Below are 18,135 nucleotides of genomic sequence, written 5' to 3' on the forward strand. Positions count from 1 at the left end.
GAAATCTAGAGTATAGCAGAACAAGCAAATTCAAAACGACATGTAGCTTATATAGAAGATCCAAGCTATATCATATGCAGACAATAGACACATGAACTTCGCACTTCTTTTTACAACACTTCCCTGGCAGAAGTCCTCAGAGAGAACCACCAGTGACATCTTGCACGAAGGAAATACAAGGCCGTTCGATATATGATATACTTTTTATAGAGAAAACCAAAGAGTACAAAACAGTAAATGAGATTTAACGAGGCGAGAACTGAGATTTTCTGGGGTGTAAAAGGAGGCGACACCTAAACTAAAATTCCAAAAGAAGAAGTGAATACAAATTTCCTATTCTTTTCAATCTAACAACTTTGATTTTATCACAGAACCATAACAACTACTCAATTTTGTCTTATAAGGGTGAGCGTGTGTATTGTTTTTGAGTATGAAGGAGTATTCGGACAATAGAGCCAGTTGAGTGACCCTTCCAATTCGTGAGGTATACCAGATTACCAAGAATATCTAAATAGTGGGTTCTGGAAGGAATGACAGACAGACAATTGATTACCAATTCCGCAGTAAAACATACCTGGGTGGACTAGACTTACCTGTTTATCCGTAAGATCCTTCCATTCCTCCGCTACACCATCATCAGGTCTTGAAGCTCTCCAGATCTCCTCCTTCTTGACCTTCCTCTTATTGTCCCGCCAGCATATAAATCCATAAGCAGCGATGAATAAGATGGACAGACAGTAGAAGATGAGCATCGACATGACTGCGCTTCGATAGAGGGGGGCTTCGGGAGTACGGAAAGCTACGAGTTGTCAAGATGAGTCAGACACAATATTTACGGACCACTGCACATGTCCAATATGGAGGACTTACTTTGCGGTCCGATCAAATTGCCGACACAGTAACCCTGTGATCTCACTGTCAGAACCTCAACCAATCCAGCGCGAAAGACGATGGTGGTTCGGACTCACCCAGTAACTGATACCAAAGACAGCAACTTTCTTGCTGGTTTCTGCAACGTTGGCGTAGAGGATGGAAGATCCGAAGATAATGTACTAGACACAGTAGCCTTGGAATCAATTCAAGTGTTTCACATCAACAGAAAACTCCAACTCACAGGAGCCCAGTAGCAATACATGATGAATAGAGCGGCAAGGGATCCACCTTTATTACTCCTTGGGATTTCTTTCAACATGATTGTTCCGGTGAGACAAACTGACACCCAAGTAAATCAGTGTGACACATAGATCGATAAGTGCGTAGTGGATATAGACTTACCGAGAACAGCCGCGATGGTACAAAGAGTTGGCTGTCTAGTCTTCGTGGCCAGCCTGGCGAAGGCAAGGGAGGAAACCCAACTAATTACTCCTGTAGGGATCGCCAGGAGCGTGACCTCTTTGACAGTATAGCCCAAAGATTGTACGATGAGCGAGTTGAAGCCGATAAGACCGCCATTGGGAATGTTCAAGCTGACATTCTGTTGTAATGGTCAGCCGCAGAGATCTTGAGAGTGGTATGCGAGGGAGTGTGGCCCTTACAATGATAAACTGCAATCACACCATGGGTCAGTCATGATTGACATGAATAGTGAAATGGATGACCCGGAACGGTCTTGCAATATCAGAGTAGGAAATGACTGAACGACTCACGATCAGCCAAGTCTTGACATCGAGCAAAGCCTCTTTGATTTGATCCCATTTGATTTTGTGGTTCATCACTCCAGTTTGGTTAGAAGATGTTCTTCGGATGGCAATGACTTTCTGTCGATCGTTCTGAGGGATCAGGGGATCAATTATAGCCCTAAATATTCGATAAGACACGATTTGCCACGCCAGGCTGATAACTTGCCAACCACCAAGCTTCGGCAGGGTTAGCGGGAATCACAAAGAAATTTGCGGTTCCGACCATAACTGAGAAGCAGCCCATAAGAACAAAGAGCAATCTCCATCTTGCGATAGGACCAGGGTTGTAGAACTGAAGGGCAAAAGACAGAAGACCGTTTACGACGGAGGACAAGGTACTAAACCTATATAACGGGAAAAATTGTCAGTTTGACTTTTTCCGCTGAAGCCAAGCCTTCGGAGCGCCTTCACACCGGACAACGCTAAGAAAAGACTCGCATCATCCCGGTACGCCATCCCTGTTCCCCCTTTCGCCACCACATGGAGATCTGGAGCCCAGCAGGACCAAGTCAGCGTTAAAGAAGGAGGATGATCCATCGATGACAGAGCGGGGAAATGACATACAACCATACCGGTTGCCGAATGACCTGCGCCTTCGAAAGCCCCTAGGAAAAGACGGCAGACAATGAGTCCAGCAAAGTTCTTCACTGCAGATGTACCGAACGTAGTTAGACCGTAGCAGAAGACGTTGAATCCGATTGCTGCATTACGTAGCAAGACTTGTCAGTGGAAGAAAGTGGGGGAATCGATAATGGAAGAATGGCTAGTAAAGACGGGGTTCGTGATGTGCCACGGTCACGCGCGCCGCTACTCACTTCTGCCAATGGGGAATTTCTGGAAGATCCATGATTGAGGAAACACAATTGCGATACAGGTGAAGTAAGTTGCTGAATTTGCCCATGAATATTGTTGTCCGACCAGTTTTAGGTCAGTACGTAAGCCGAATGTGACTGCAGTTCCAAGCAAGCTGCGAAAATGTAAGAAAAACGGTCAAATGATTTAATAAAGATGATTAGGAGGGACGAACACCTTGTCTGTGCCACTCATGAGGTTCGCGAGCCAAATCAATGGCATGACGATGAGGTCAATCTATATGAATCTGTCTTCAGTATATGCGTTTTGTGCACGAGAATATGCAAAGCACCCACCTTCCATTTCACAGCTCTCTCCTCCTCTGGGGTCCATGGTGCAAGCAGCTCAGCCGCATTGGGTCGTTTCGCAACTTCCGCCAAGAAAGCAGCTGCCACATCGTACTAGCTCAAGGCCCGTCAGCTACCTCCTATATCACCCAAAGGTAATATTCGTAATACATACAATCTCGAGCTTCTCTTCAGTCAAATCAGCAGGATTAACATCAAGGACTTTGACTTCCTCCTGCTGAACGTTCTTCTCTTCATCAATACCTAAATTAGTGGACATGTTTCCTATTGAGGGGCTGGTGTATCGATGCTGGGGGAAAATGGTATGTTAATCACTGCAATGTGATTCGCAAGGTTACATATATCCCGTTCATCCCTGTGATAAGGCATATGACATGATCGATAAGCTATCTGTTCTTCGCGGGTCACTATTCCGGGATTCCGCATGCTTTTTATGCGCGAGAGAGACCGAAGTCAAGTGACTTGCAGTTTTGCGTGGAGGATTCTCGGTGTTCCTTAGCAGTCAGTCACATCTCGCACTTCGGATTCTTCCCAGTTCAGGCGGAATGCAAAGGGTGACCCGAAGTGCGAGATAAGAAAGCAGGCTATTCGGTAAGCTTCTTTTCCCATTTAACTTATCCAGGTACATCTCATTTTTTCTAAGGCTTGTACCAACCACCTGACGTGTATCAGTCAAATACAGCGGTGTATCGCGCAAGAAGCCTAATCGTCATCGGAACCCTTTTCTCAGTCGTTCCCTGAGAGTCATTAAAATCGAAAATACGCTAGCAAATGCCCAGGACCGGCTTAATCCGTCAGTGCGCTTCGTTTCATCTCACACAACCATCTTCCGCTTGTTGCCTATCTTTCACCTGTCCAGCTTCTATCACTGGCGGAATGCTACTTCCGCGAATCCGTCATGGCTCACTCTCAGATACGTGACGTATCGACCATTAAAATGAGGCTTGTATCTCACCAGCGCTGCTTGGGTTCATCATCACTTGAAGTTACTCAAGGACTTCATTTACTACTACCCGACCAATATGCCCATCGCACTCAGGGACCTCGAGAAGGTCAGAATCTGTATTGACAGAGAAGGAACCTTCTGCGTGAGTGTCATTACGCTGCAGGATCGTAGCTGTCCCGACTGACAATCCTACAGGATGTGATCGCTATGACAGAGACGAAAGGTAATCACCTTGTGAAACTTCTCTCAGTTGACCCCTCCAAGTAAGTCCAGTCCTTCTAGAAGGTTCACCACATAGCTAATCAAAGATGTTCAGTTACCCGGATGCACCTCGAGAAGGTGTCCGACGTGTTCTCGAATGGTTCACAGGCGAGAAGATTCCAAGAGATCAGCCAATTGACACGTCCCGCATCGAGTACCTTCGCATGGGTACTACAGTTGCTACGAACGCTCTATTGGAAAGAAAAGGTGAGAGGTGTGCTTTATTGATAGTAAGTCTACATCTCCACTATATGCACTCTGGCCCGGATCCCAAACTGACTGCCGTACATCTGGACCAAGGGTTTCAAGGATGGCCTAGAAATTGGTACTCAAAGTAGACCCTTCCTTTTCCAACTCGCCATCAAAAAAGTAAGTTCCTCAAAACTACCCCTCTAAGACTATGATGCTGCTTACGAGAGTTTACCGCAGCCTGATGTACTGTACACCAAGGTGGTCGAGATAGATGAGAGGCTCGCTTTGGACTGGCCTGGTTTTAAGGGTGATCCAGCTGTCACACAAGCCGGAGAACTGGTTACCGGTCCAAGTGGTGCTCCGATGAGAATCTTGAAACCAGTCGGTGAGTGATCCACTTCAAAGCAAAAGCCTTGAATGCTATGTGCTGATATTTTGGAAGACCCCGGCGCTGTCCGAAAGGACTTGCAAGCTTTGTACGATGAGGGATATCGATCCATTGCGATTGTCCTGGTACACAGTTACCTTTACGACGCTCACGAGAAGCAGGTAGAAGCTATTGCCAAAGAAATTGGATTCCGACACATCTCCGTTTCAGCTGATCTACAACCTATGATCAACCTAGTGTCACGTGGTTCAAGTGCTACCGCCGATTCGTATCTTACACCTGAAGTTCGAAGATACCTTGAAGGTTTCGCTTCGGGTTTCAAAGGTGGACTCGACGATTCATCATGCAGGGTCAACTTCATGCAGTCGGATGGGTCGTTGTGTGATTTCAGGAAGTTCTCAGGTCCCCAAGCTATCTTATGTGGGTTCATCATGATTCCCATGAGGCCAAAGAGATAGTCACTGACAAGTGAAACATATAGCTGGACCTGCTGGGGGTGTCGTCGGTTACGCCAGAACCTGTTATGATGCCCTTGATGGTTCCCCTGTTGTGGGCTTCGACATGGGTGGTACTGTAAGTGAAAGTGCTATTCGTTTCACAATTCAACGCTAACTACCAATCCAGTCAACCGATGTTTCCCGATATGGAGGAAAGTACGAGCACACATTTGAGACTACCACCGCGGGTGTGACTATCCAAACCCCTCAGCTTGATATTAACACTGTCGCTGCTGGATGTGGCAGTATTCTGACCTATAGGAACGGACTCTTCGTGATTGGTCCAGAGTCAGCTGGTGCCCATCCAGGTCCAGCATGTTATAGGTACGTTTGTTACCTAGGACTGCGGTGATTCTCAACTATTTGATGCTGACTTGCCAACAGGAAAGGAGAACCTCTGACAGTCACCGATGCGAACCTGTTCCTTGGTCGACTCCACATTGATTCCTTCCCTAAGATCTTCGGTCCCACAGAGGATCAGCCATTGGATTATGAGATCGTCCGACAGAAGTTCGAATAACGAACTAAAAGCATCAACGTCGAGAACAACAGTTCTCTTACTGCTGCTGAAGTGGCATGTGGTTTCGTCAACGTCGCCAACTCGTCAATGGCTAGACCTATCCGAGCTTTGACTGAACAAAGAGGTTTCGCTACCAGTGCTCACAATCTTGCATGTTTCGGTGGTGCAGGTGGTCAACATGCTTGTGCTTTGGCTGCTTTGTTGGGAATGCACAATGTTTTGGTGCACAAGTAAGTCAATAAAACAGTCACATAAGGGCTTTTTGCTAAGAATTTGCATTCATAGATATTCTTCATTACTTTCCGCCTACGGTATGGCATTGGCAGACATCGCTGTAGATGTCAGCGAAACATGTCAATACCAGTACAACGCAAACACCCTTCCAGCTCTGCTCGATCGGATCGAAAAGCTGAAGTCCAAAGCACATGAACGACTTATAGCTCAAGGTGTTCACGAGATAGATGTCACTTATGAGTGCTACCTGAACATCAAATATAGAGGCAGTGATACCAAATTGATGATCCTGCAACCTAAGGATGGCGACTTCGCTCGGGCTTTCATCGAACAGCACAAACGGGAATTCTCGTTCACTCTCGAAGCTCCCATCGAAGTTGAGGATATCAGAGTACGAGGAATTGGCTTGGGTGAAGATGCAGAGAAGAATAACGTATCCACCTACGTCGAAGAGCTCACTCAGCTACCGGATGTTCCTGTAGCCAAGGACGCTCACTTTGCAAGTAGTGATGTCTATTTCGAGGAAATTGGCAAATTCTCGCCAGTCATGTTGTACAAGCTGGAAACTCTTGCTCCTGGTACTACAATCAAAGGACCTGCAATCATCCTTGATGCCACTCAAACTATCCTTGTACACCCTCAAAATACGGCTCGAATATTGAAAGAGCACGTTTAGTAAGTTTATATGGTCAAAGATGTAACGGTCGCTGTATCAAGCTCATGGGAACTCTCGAATAACTAGCATTGATGTCGGTCTCGGCCCTCGAAAACAATTGTCCACTGAGATTGTGGACCCCATCCAGTTATCCATCTTCTCCCATCGATTCATGGGGATCGCCGAGCAGATGGGAAGAGCTCTTCAGAAGACTGCTGTATCTCTGCAGATCAAAGAGCGTTTAGAGTGAGTGCCGTGGGAGTGCGTGGAATCCTGTATCTCGCTAATGAGATGTCTCCAGCTTCTCCTGCGCTATCTTTGGTCCGGATGGTGCTCTAGTCGCCAATGCCCCCAACGTACCTGTCCATTTGGGAAGTATGCAGTATGCTGTGACGTTCCAAGCAGAGCTTCACAAGGGGAAACTGCGAACGGGCGATGTCCTCGTATCTAACACGCCAAGGAGTGGTGGTACCCACTTACCGGATATCACTGTCATCCAGCCTGTCTTCGACGATGCAGGAGAAGATATCGTATTCTGGGTGGCAGCCAGAGGACATCACGGAGATATAGGTGGGATCGATGGCAATCCAATGTACGTAATCTCTTCCACTGCAATTGCACTCATGCTGATGGCAAGAACAGGCATCCCGACTCCACTGAAAGCTGGGAAGAGGGTGCAGCTGTCGACTCGCTTTTCCTTGTTCGAGATGGGGTTTTCAACGAGAAGGATATCGTCGACATTTTCATGAAAGCAGGGAAAGCTGATACTCGGGTAAAAGCTACTAGAGGATTGGACAAGAATCTTTCAGATCTCAAAGCCCAATGTGCTGCCTGCGCCGTTGGGTCCGCCCAGATCCACTCTCTCTTCGGTGAATATGGCAAGACTGTCGTGCAACATTATATGGCAGCCATACGGACCAATGCCGAATTGGCAGTGCGAAACTTTTTCAAGAGTAGGGGGAGTGAGCCCCTCATCGCTGAGGATTACATGGGTAAATATACAGCCTCATATAAACATGTCCGTGCTGACTGTGCACATAGATGACGGTACAATCATCAAGCTTCGTATCGACATCGACCCAGAAGAAGGTTCAGCTACCTTCGACTTTACCGGGACCAGCTGTGAATCACTATCTAATCTCAACGCCCCTAGATCCGTCACGCAATCAGCCCTCATTTACAGTCTTCGAACTCTTATCGGTACAGACATGCCATTGAATGCAGGTGTACTTGCTCCTGTCACTCTCATCATACCCAACGATACGATCTTATCTCCCTCCTTAGATGCCGCTGTGTCGTCAGGTAACACCGAGACATCGCAGAGAGTGGTCGATACAGTTTTCAAGGCTTTCGAAGCCTGCGCGGCATCTCAGGGATGCATGAACACCTTCCATTCGGATTATGAAGACATGTCATACGGTGAAACAAGTAAGTCTAATCTTGGTCCCGCTTCACTATGGATGCTGATCTAGCCTTTCACTTCCAGTATGTGGTGGTGCGGGAGCCGGACCCACATGGAAGGGGCAGTCTGCTGTTCACGTCAATGTGAGTCTCCACTCAAAAAGATTTCACAAGGTTGATTCTGATTTTTCGACGGCATCACAGATGACAAACACCCGTATCGGAGATGTTGAAGTTGCCGGAAAACGATTCCCACTGTTGATTAGAGAATTTTCCATCAGAAGAGGCTCAAGTGGGAAAGGCATGAATAATGGAGGAGATGGGATCCATAGGGAATACGAACTCAGAGCGGATATGATGTCCTCTATCGTAGGCGAAAGACGGGTGAACCAGCCGTACGGTATGCACGGTGGACAACCAGGAGAACGAGGAGCTACCTATCTAGTCAGGAAGAGCCATCTTGGCGAGGGCACGAGAAAGGTGAAACTTAGACCAAGTGCAGCTACCAAGTAAGTGCTCAAGTGCGGCGATGTCATTGCGTAGGGTATTGCGCTGATATCATCTCATAGGGTTAAAGCGGGAGATAGAATCATTGTACATAGTCCTGGTGGAGGAGCTTACGGCGCAGTCGAGTCAGACGATTCATCACGTCCCTCGAAGCGGGCTAAGCCCAATATCGTCCCAGCCGCTAAGCTGGCTCATCCTAAGCTGGTAGCGAGGGCAAATGGAAGTTTGGCTGATTATGCCGCCACTCAAGAAAGCTGTGATTAAGTGTAACAGTGTAACCGTAGATTCTCGGATTTCATGATGAATTGTATTTCGTAGTTGGTCTTTGATTCTTATGCAAATTGAGTATATCAACTCTCTGCCACAGCTCGCATGCTCGTGTAGTATACAGTACGGTGTTATTTATGGGGGGAATATGGATGATCATTTATTGCAATAAGTGGCTCCTGATTCGAGAGCGAAATCAACCACGGGACCAAATTGAGAGAGACTCTTATCGGAAACCCGGATTGCACTTGTTCACAATTCCGCTTGTTTGGTTCACATCCATCGTTAGCTTATCTCCCAGAGTCGCATAACACCAGCTAGTCACATCACAAGACAAGCGAAGCATGAGCGACCTCGCAACATCCTCAGGGGCACCCTCTGGCCATGACCCCGCCCAGAAGAACATGCGTAAAGTCACGCATATTGCGAAGGCATGCGTCAGGTGTCGCCGACGGTGAGCTCGTCTTTTGATTGGGGCATATGAAATCAACTATCGATGCTGTTGTGACTGACGCAGTCATTTCACTGATAGGAAAGTGCGATGTAACGGTGAACATCCTTGTGCGGAATGTGCGGAGAAGGAGGCAGACTGTATATACGAGAAAGATGATCGGCGACGGTAGGTGATCACCTCCTATCATGGGAGCAGAGTCTATGCTGATCGATCCGACTTTAGTACCAAATCAGACATGGATGACGTGAAGGATAGGATTGCAAGGCTGGAGAGAATGCTACAACGACCATCCTCGGTCCGCTCGGAGAGTAATACACTGAATCGCAATTCCAGTTCCCCTCCTCCATCAGCGCAGACAGCTCGTTCGGGGTTATCGATACCGACGGAATCTCTCAATGACTCTCACTTCTCCAACTTCGTCAATCTCGATAGTCTACCAGCGGATTCCGGTCCATCCATATCCAATCTGCGTGAATCAAATACTACCTCCAGTAGCTCTGGTTATCCCGATTCGGCCTTGTCGTCCTCCCATTTTGATCGCTTGAAATCCACATCTGGTAATGGTCCATCAGTCCAGTATGGAGCCACATCTATATGGACACACGACAACTACGACGCTCCTACCGCTCCATCAAACGACTCAAGAGGTCCAGAACTCCTACCTGGGGAATGGATAGATTGGGGCAAGAACCTACCTCCGACTCTGATGAGGGTTTTGACCAAAACTATACATGATCGCGCTATCGATCACTATGCTGCATATTACGCTTCCTGGTGTATGGTATTAGACTCAGAAGCTTTCAAAAGGGATCTGGTAATTTGCAATATCTCGTCGATAGATCTTCAACCGTCATCTTCGCCAAAGTGGACATCGCATTATTCCCCATTCCTGCATAACGTCATACTTGGGTTGGGCCTGTATTACAACAGAGAGGCATGGCCTGAAGCATTTGCCGCCTTAAAAGAGTGCTTTGTCGATCACTGCACGCGACTTTTCAAACAGGAGTTTGAGAGACCGCCGTTGAGCGCTTTGAGAGCTGTCAATCTGTTCGCGACGTGGGTTCAGCATCTATTATCAACCTATGTAAATGCTAATTGTCCGCTCAGATGCCTGAACCAACCACCAATGGGTGCTCATGATTATGGTTACACTTATTATGGGATGACAGTAGCTATGATTCAAGTTGTGCGTTGTATATGACCGGTTACAAGTGATTATCGCTGAATATCCCATGTAGCTGGGCTTGAACATCAATGTTAGTGCGCAAATACCCTATAAGACGATTTAGAGTACTTGGCTCACCCACGTTGCAACAGTGCGAAGCATATGTCACCCAAGGTAGACTGTCACGATTAGAATATGAATCCCGAAATGCCGCTTATTGGGCTGCATATCTCTACGACCTGGTAGGTTCTGACATATTATTTACCCCTGGATCCATTTGTCACATGCTAATGCCTGTCACCTAGCTGCGCTCTATATCAGCTGGTCGTAATCCCATGATCGCTATTCCACGACCCGAGATACCTTTTCCTGTCATCTCGGGGGAAGTAGATGATACTCCTTGGTGTAGCTCTGCCAGCTCGATAGGGCAAGAAACTAGATTAGGTTATACTCTCAACGGAATCAAGTCAATGAGGTCGACTGTATTCCACTGGACAGCGAGGTTAGGTTGTCTTCTGGCAAAAGTCGTGGACACCTTGTAAGTCACTCCTTCTCATTTCTGAACTTTTAGCTTATTGGCTGATGCCGTGTGTTATCTAAGGTACTCGACGAAAAATGAGCCCGTCAATAGGGACGAGGTGATCGACGAGATATCGTCAAGCTTGAATAATTGGTACAACGAACAACCATTCGCAGATCCAAAATTTATCCCTTTACCCCATGTGATCCTCCTGCATATCGCATACCATCTCACGAGGATATTCCTTTTCAGACCATTTTATCGGTCGAATGTGACTTCTTTGGAAGTATCTCCAGCAAGCCAGTGCGACAGAGCGGCGAAATCCATCCTTGGCCTTCTTAAGGTGAGCATTTGCCAGTGGTATCAAAATACCAGATCGGTGAGATATTGACAAAGCAATGTGATTACCTTAGCTTTACGATCGATACCATGGGCTCAGATATGGAGTAGGAACCTTTATGAATGCCACGTTCACGAGTGCGACTGTCTTCTTGCTTCGAGCTGTGGAGGATCAAGCAGATCCAGTTGATCTCAACAGTAGACAAAGTTCAAAGGACATCGAGGAGATTGTGAGTGCCAATGTCATCATGATCATTCGAAACATAGCCCTTTGAAACGCAGATCCTCCAAGTTTGTCCTTTGGCACAGCATGGGCGAAGCTGACATCCTGTGGGCGCATCTAGACATACTTCATGTCGCAACTAGGTGAATTCTCCTACTTCATTACGAAAGAAGTCGTAGGCATGATACGTTCACTAACTACGTCTCTATAGCAATCACATTCCACGAAGCAGGTCGAGGGCTAAACATCTTACAATCGTTATGCTCAGAGTGGCTTCCATCCTTGGCAAGCAATCGAGAAGATACTGGACTGAACAGCCAAGTAGAGGCGATAGCCAATGGCATCCCTCCTAGCGAAATGTTCGATCTTCAGAACGGTGATAGTGGGAATGCGGTGCCCACGATGGGATATCAGAATTTCCTGGCTGAGTTCCCAATGGATGATAGCTTTTATAATGCTCTGTTGTCCTTTGTGGGAGTAACGTAAATGTCGAATCAACATGTAATCGCAACGTACATCATGTTCGATACGTCAAGTGGACATGTGTTTCCGATGGTCTTACATCCAGAATATATACTTGTATAACAGTAAATCCCCCAATACAAAAATTTATACATCCGATATCCATTCCGTTCTTACTGCTTGACAGATCACAATCTAGATCGTCTGGGAGCACCATTGTTGAACACTACTTCATTATCGACCTACATTCATGAATTATATCATCTAGTCAGTATCATTGACAGACAGATCATGGAGAAGCCCACTCACAGTCATCCCGTTGGCTGGGATCTTCTTCTCAGTCATACCATTATGAGTACCATTAAAGTTCATACCCTTGATACCACTATATCCTTTAAAGCCTAACTTTTTCTCTAGTCCTTCAGCTATATCTGGAGATACTTCTCTGAAAATCGCTATCTGTCTCTTGAGAATCTCCTGATCTTTGCAATTCTTCATATGTCCTGAAACAGTTTCGATAAATCTCTTCTTAGACTCAGCACTGAAAACGTCTCTCCAGAGTTTTCGAGGGGCATTGAAATCTTCTGGTCGAATCTCACTTAAGAATGATACCGCTTCGCCAACGAATTTACCGTGTACTTTGTTAAGGTCATAAGCCCGATCTTTGAATTGGATAGGCTCGATGGAAGATAGGTAAGCAGGTCTGGAACCTTGGTTGAAGAATGCCATTTGACCATCACGTTGGAAATTGGCCATTCTGAATGGGCAGATAGGCGCGTTGACAGGTAATTGTTGGTAGTTCGCTCCAATTCTGTGTCGATGCGCATCAGGATAAGAGAACAGACGAGATTGTAAGACTGGGTCGGCACTTGGTTCTACACCAGGGATCATATGGGCAGGGTTGAAAGCGGATTGCTCGACTTCGGCGAAGTAGTTCTACAATAATCATCGTAAATTTTAGCACTGGTAGCTTACCGGACAACACAGGGTGTAGACTCACTTTGGGGTTCTCGTTCAAGGTCAAAGTTCCGACAGGTCTAAGAGGGAATTGTTTTTGAGGCCACACGTGAGTCAAGTCAAATACGTTGATCCTCTGTTTCTCCCATAATTCCTCGGCTTCCGTGGCAGTCATCGTTTGGACCTTCATTGTCCAAGATGGGTAATCTCCTGTTTCGATAGCTTCAAAGAGATCCTTCTGTCCATAATCGGGAGATCTACCAGACGGATTGCAGTATTAGTTGGGGTACTATCGTACGAGATATTGAGACCTACAGAGAGGAAGCCTCTTCTTGTGTGAAAGTTTTGGTTCCTTGATTGGAAATAATGTGAAATTGTGCATATACCCATTCACCGTTCTTCTTGACTATTTTCAGTGTATGACCGTAGTATCCATGCATGAATCTCCAGCCTTGAGGTATACCTCGATCACCCATTAAGATCTGAGGCGAAAGCCGTAAAAAGGGTCAATGAGGTTCTGGATCGAGGATGAAGATAGTTCAGTGTACATACCATGACTTGATGTATGGCCTCTGGGTTTTGAGATAGATAGTCCCAGAACATGGTACTATCGTCACCTCCAGACAAGTGTGTTGCTGGGTGTCTTTCTGCGAGTCGTCAATACGTTAGCCATGCGTAGCGTGAGGAACTGCTCTAAGAAGATTGAAGGGAACACCAACTTACTTTGGGTGTGAATAAAATGAGCTAAAAAACATAAAGCCATAAGCACAGCGATAATAATCCAATAATGATGATAAATCACTTACGGAACTTCGCCGGATCTCTCAAGAAGAAGACTTCACAAGGGAAGGAGCTGTGTCAGCCATGCAGTTTTCATGATTGAGGAGGTCAAAACAGGTCAAAAGACTCCGCTCACCAGGTGTATTGTTGCCTACGAAATCCCAATTCCCTTCTTGAGTCTTGAACTTGATAGCAAAACCTCTTGGATCTCTAGATGATTCAGAAAGAGATCGGCATTGTGATCCATTTTGTCCCGCTTAGAAGGACCACAAGTGATGCACAATATGGAAAACTTACCTTTGGAGATCTGGAGAGCCAGATTCTCCACCAACAGTAGAAAACCTGATGGTCAAAGGGCATTTCGTACCCTTTTTGAACATGTCTGCCATGCAGAGATCTTCTAATCCTTCTGTACAATCCCATACACCGTGAGCGGCACTTCCTTTAGCATGGACGACTCTTTCTGGGATCCTACGGATGTGTCAACAATGTCAATCCCTACTCATGCCCGCTGACTGCAATGTACTGGAATCGAGCCATGATAAAGGGTGAAAAAATGAGGTGGCTCACCTCTCTCGGTCGAAATGCGATAGCAAATCAATCAAGTGGAAATCTTGCAGTAATAAAGGACCATTGACACCGGCTCGCTGAGTAGCATACGGGTGAGGTACCGGGCATCCATTCGATGTAGTATAAACGCTTCGGTCAACATCATTTCAGCAATCGAGCCCACCATGTATCCAAAACATGTTATGTTAACAAAATCAGATCAGATTTGACTCACGTCTCTTGCGACTTACTCTGTCGATCTTCCTCATAATTCCTCGCCATCTCAGTGTTCTTGACGGGACATTTCTTCTCGTTGCTCGACATTTTGGCTGATCACCAAACAGTTTAATTCCTTTTGCGTAGAGGTAATGATCCTGTGAAGTTGAATGACAACGTTGAAAAAGAAAGCAAGATCTTGGGGACTAGCTGTTCAAGTTAGTGGTCGAACCAATAAGCAATATTGTATTGGACGAGGATCGAGAGAGGGGGAAGGAAACCCCAAGTATGAAGTTATCGGTAAACTTCGGTAAGTCCGCTGTGTCGGTGTGGTGAAAACACGGTCAAATTTAAGCGTAAGCGACGGCAAATTGTTTTCATTCATGCGCTCAAGTCTTTGGATCTTCTCTGGGGGGATGTGCATATGAATACTTTGTGCTGAAAGAGCTAAATGCCAAGTCACGTCTGCTCAGATGTATAAGCAGTATGATACCTTCCAAGTCGCTGAAAGATCGTGACTCCAAACGGAAAAGTACTGGATTTCCATCATCTTCTAGCAATTTATCTACTGAAGGGAAATAGCCATTCCACCATCTACCAAAACACTAGCACCTGTACAGTATTTGCTCAAGTCACTAGCGAAGAAAAGAGCTGGTCCGACGAGATCCTCGGGTTCTCCCAATCTACCTAAGGGAGCACGTCGTACTTGGTCTGCTCGTTTCTCAGGGTTAGAAAGATCTTCTCGGTTGATATCTGTTTCGATTGTTCCTATTTGACATCCACATCTCACTTTTAGCACAAATCCCTGGCCGTTTTTGATAGATATGACATACCTGGAAGAACTGAGTTGCACCTTATTCCCAATGGTCCCAAGGCAATCGCGCAACTTTCCATTAAGCTCTTTATACCCGCTTTAGTGGGTGTATAATGACATTGTTCACCTCCGCCCATCAACGCTGAGATACTACTTATGGCTACTATCGCACCACCTTTAGGTTCCTGTTTGGCCATTTGATTGGCGACAGCTTGAACAGTGTAGAAAGCTCCGTTCAGATTGACATCTTGGACTCTCTTCCAGAGATCGTGAGGGAGGTCAAGGAAAGTGTGGAAGGGACATATACCAGCATTGGAAACTAGGACGTCGATCCTTGAGAATGCCGAGACTCCCGCTTCGACGATCTGTCATCGGTTTCAGCCCATCTGGATCAGTGATATGGCTGGCAGAGAGTGGTACTATCCACTCACAGCTGTCGCAGTAGACTCCAATGCTATATCACCAGGAACAATTACGGTCTTGGCACCGAATTTTGAGCATTCAGCTTCTACACCTTCTATATCCTTTTTCGTCGAATCGCCCAGATGGTGAAGGATAACATTTGCACCGTTTCTGGCAGCACCTATAGCAGAGACGTACACGTTTCTCTGTCAGCCGTCTTACCGGTGGGACGTGTCGATGCGAGATACTCACCGATAGCAATGGCTCTTCCAATACCCGTCGAGCAACCGGTGACAGCTACGATTTTACCTTTTAACAAACCGTAAGACATGTTGAGCTCGTTATCCAGTCGATGGTCTATCACTCGCTGAGAAAGGTATAGGTATCAATAGCTATGTTATCTCCTGAGGGAGGCATAGAGCTCCGCCCATAGGTGTCCCGAATATAACAAAATAGTTTAGCCAGCCCTGCGCGAAGTCAGGTGGAGATATTGGTGGACCATCTGGTAACTCGGGACATGAATGCCCCGCTGGTCATATACCGATTCATACCCCGTCCGTCAACCGGTGAGATGTGATACCGACTGATTCAGCTTACATATATACTGGTCTTCTATCTATACATGCATGCAACCCTTCCCTTCTCTTTTTTCCATCTATCTCTTCATCTTCCTTTTATACATCAATTTAACCAGTAGCAACAATATACAAGATGCCTAAGGAGTGGCCTACCATCGTGAGCACGACGAGTACATTGTTATTCGCCGATCAAAGTGCTGACGCCCTTTACCCTCCTTTAGGCTAAACTTGAAACCTTCGTCCCTAGCGCCCAAGGTGCTGGTGGTGATTACCACAGGTGAGCTAGGTTGCTCTCAAGCTCGCATAGGCCATTGCTGACTTTGTGCTCGTATAGACAAGGAAAAGGTCATTGGAGTGAGTATGCAAAATGAATCGCTCATAAAGTACAATATTCTGACATTTTCATTCAGTTATCCAAGGTGATATCTCATGTCCTATGCACAAATATCCAGACTGGAGGGAATCCAGAGCCAAGTGGGGTATCGGAGTGCTTGGATCTCTTTTCGGTAGGTCACTTGATCTACTACCAACCATGCACGCGATGTACTACAAATCGCTGACTGTATAATCTGAATTCCACAGTTAAGATAACCGCTACTGACGGTACTGTCGGTTATGCAACTGGTTTCGGTGGACCTCCCGCCTGTTGGTTAATCGAAGAACATTTCTCTCGTTTCGTCATCGGTGCCGATCCAAGAGATACCAATATGATTTGGGATCAGATGTTCCGTGCATCCATGTTCTACGGTAGAAAAGGTGAGTGCAGAGGAGATTCGCTTCATCCCGAGATACCGAATCACAAAGATACTAAGTGATATCTATGTAAACTATTTCGATAGGTCTCCCACTTGCTGCTATCTCCGTAGTCGATTTGGCTATTTGGGATTTAGTAGGTAAGATCCGTGGTGAACCAATTTACAAGATGATCGGTGGTCGAACCAAGAAAGAGATCCCATTATATCTCACGGGACCTCAACCAGCTTCAGCTAAGAAGATGGGATTCTGGGGTGGGAAAGTCGCTTTGCCTCATGGTCCTCCTGATGGATTGGAAGGTCTAAGGAAAAACGTAGAGTATCTGAAGAAGAAAAAGGAAGAAGTAGGACCGGATTTCCCAATTATGGTGGATTGTTGGATGTCACTGGATGTTCCATATACCCTTCAATTGGTCAAGGTAAGTCTTAAGATATAATAGAAACCCTTGTCTGATGGTGGTGGTGATGATGCTGATGATGTCGAGTTGTTGTATGTCGGGTTCTGTAGGCGTGTGAAGATGCCGGAGTGAAAATCCACTGGTGGGAAGAAGTACTCCACCCAGACGATTTCGACGGACACCGAACTCTCAAGAAGGCTTTCCCCCACATCCTCTTCACTACTGGTGAACACGAATACTCCAAATATGGCTTCAGGAAACTGATCGAAGATCGATCGATCGATATTCTCCAACCTGATGTGATGTGGTTGGGTGGTTTGACCGAATTGATCAAAGTTGCTGCGTAAGTCAACGCATCCCATATAACAGAATCACCTGCTGATGTTGGTCGTGTATGTAGTATGGCTGCGGCATATGATATTCCAGTGGTTCCTCACGGTTCAGGTCCATACTCTTTCCACGCTATCATGTCATTCCCCAACTCCGACTTCTGTGAATATATCGTAAGTCTCTCCCCTTCCTCTATATTGTGAACTTGTACTGAATGGTTTGCTATGGTTCTCTAGGCAAACTCTCCTGATGGACATACTGTCTGGCCATCATTCGGTAACTTATTCACCAACGAGGTCCTCCCAGTCAATGGTAAAGTCAATTTGACCGATGAACCAGGATTCGGTCTCGAGCTCAACCCTCAAGCTGAATTGGTTCCTTACTCACACTTCTTCAAACCTACAAAAGGTATCGGTTATGCCAGTGAGAAACCTGAAGAAATCACCCAACAACCATAGAGTGATTGAGCAAGGGGGTCATGAACGCAGC

The 18,135-nt window shown here is 46.2% G+C and overlaps 6 protein-coding genes across 6 annotated transcripts; 3 read left to right on the forward strand and 3 right to left on the reverse strand.

Moving 5' to 3' along the window:
- Positions 1-494: 494 nt before the first annotated feature.
- On the reverse strand, positions 495-3,098 carry I203_108525 (uncharacterized protein; the record flags this gene model as incomplete). The annotated part of the gene is made up of 14 exons (XM_065518415.1): positions 495-521; positions 594-799; positions 871-904; positions 969-1,052; positions 1,115-1,212; positions 1,276-1,474; positions 1,647-1,769; positions 1,846-2,023; positions 2,118-2,167; positions 2,244-2,380; positions 2,495-2,646; positions 2,707-2,768; positions 2,828-2,932; positions 2,994-3,098. The coding sequence occupies 14 exons, from the start codon at positions 3,096-3,098 to the stop codon at positions 495-497; spliced, it is 1,560 nt and encodes a 519-aa protein (XP_065372780.1).
- A 763-nt stretch (positions 3,099-3,861) lies between these two features.
- I203_108526 (uncharacterized protein) lies at positions 3,862-8,704 on the forward strand (the record flags this gene model as incomplete). Its single annotated transcript, XM_019148696.1, has 18 exons — positions 3,862-3,927; positions 3,981-4,048; positions 4,102-4,276; positions 4,347-4,415; positions 4,476-4,623; positions 4,681-5,046; positions 5,108-5,199; positions 5,251-5,447; positions 5,508-5,633; positions 5,676-5,873; positions 5,929-6,552; positions 6,620-6,778; positions 6,834-7,124; positions 7,175-7,524; positions 7,574-7,960; positions 8,019-8,077; positions 8,138-8,442; positions 8,503-8,704. 18 exons carry the CDS (start codon positions 3,862-3,864, stop codon positions 8,702-8,704), a joined length of 3,882 nt encoding a protein of 1,293 aa, XP_019002279.1.
- Positions 8,705-9,051: 347 nt separating this feature from the next.
- I203_108527 (uncharacterized protein) lies at positions 9,052-11,894 on the forward strand (the record flags this gene model as incomplete). Its single annotated transcript, XM_065518416.1, has 11 exons — positions 9,052-9,161; positions 9,240-9,326; positions 9,384-10,217; positions 10,269-10,347; positions 10,400-10,417; positions 10,479-10,568; positions 10,632-10,864; positions 10,928-11,189; positions 11,260-11,415; positions 11,530-11,551; positions 11,620-11,894. 11 exons carry the CDS (start codon positions 9,052-9,054, stop codon positions 11,892-11,894), a joined length of 2,166 nt encoding a protein of 721 aa, XP_065372781.1.
- A 164-nt stretch (positions 11,895-12,058) lies between these two features.
- On the reverse strand, positions 12,059-14,480 carry I203_108528 (uncharacterized protein; the record flags this gene model as incomplete). The annotated part of the gene is made up of 11 exons (XM_019148698.1): positions 12,059-12,112; positions 12,180-12,806; positions 12,871-13,084; positions 13,143-13,309; positions 13,380-13,474; positions 13,551-13,571; positions 13,634-13,663; positions 13,744-13,817; positions 13,905-14,078; positions 14,178-14,306; positions 14,392-14,480. The coding sequence occupies 11 exons, from the start codon at positions 14,478-14,480 to the stop codon at positions 12,059-12,061; spliced, it is 1,674 nt and encodes a 557-aa protein (XP_019002281.1).
- Positions 14,481-14,937: 457 nt separating this feature from the next.
- I203_108529 (uncharacterized protein) lies at positions 14,938-15,919 on the reverse strand (the record flags this gene model as incomplete). The annotated part of the gene is made up of 4 exons (XM_019148699.1): positions 14,938-15,140; positions 15,206-15,551; positions 15,618-15,769; positions 15,841-15,919. 4 exons carry the CDS (start codon positions 15,917-15,919, stop codon positions 14,938-14,940), a joined length of 780 nt encoding a protein of 259 aa, XP_019002282.1.
- Positions 15,920-16,299: 380 nt separating this feature from the next.
- Positions 16,300-18,104, forward strand: I203_108530 (uncharacterized protein; the record flags this gene model as incomplete). The annotated part of the gene is made up of 9 exons (XM_019148700.1): positions 16,300-16,323; positions 16,388-16,443; positions 16,501-16,520; positions 16,577-16,672; positions 16,749-16,922; positions 17,006-17,337; positions 17,427-17,659; positions 17,717-17,819; positions 17,883-18,104. 9 exons carry the CDS (start codon positions 16,300-16,302, stop codon positions 18,102-18,104), a joined length of 1,260 nt encoding a protein of 419 aa, XP_019002283.1.
- Between the last annotated feature and the right edge of the window lie 31 nt (positions 18,105-18,135).

The sequence above is a fragment of the Kwoniella mangroviensis genome, chromosome 3, assembly GCF_000507465.2.
Source record: "Kwoniella mangroviensis CBS 8507 chromosome 3, whole genome shotgun sequence".
Taxonomy (NCBI): domain Eukaryota; kingdom Fungi; phylum Basidiomycota; class Tremellomycetes; order Tremellales; family Cryptococcaceae; genus Kwoniella; species Kwoniella mangrovensis.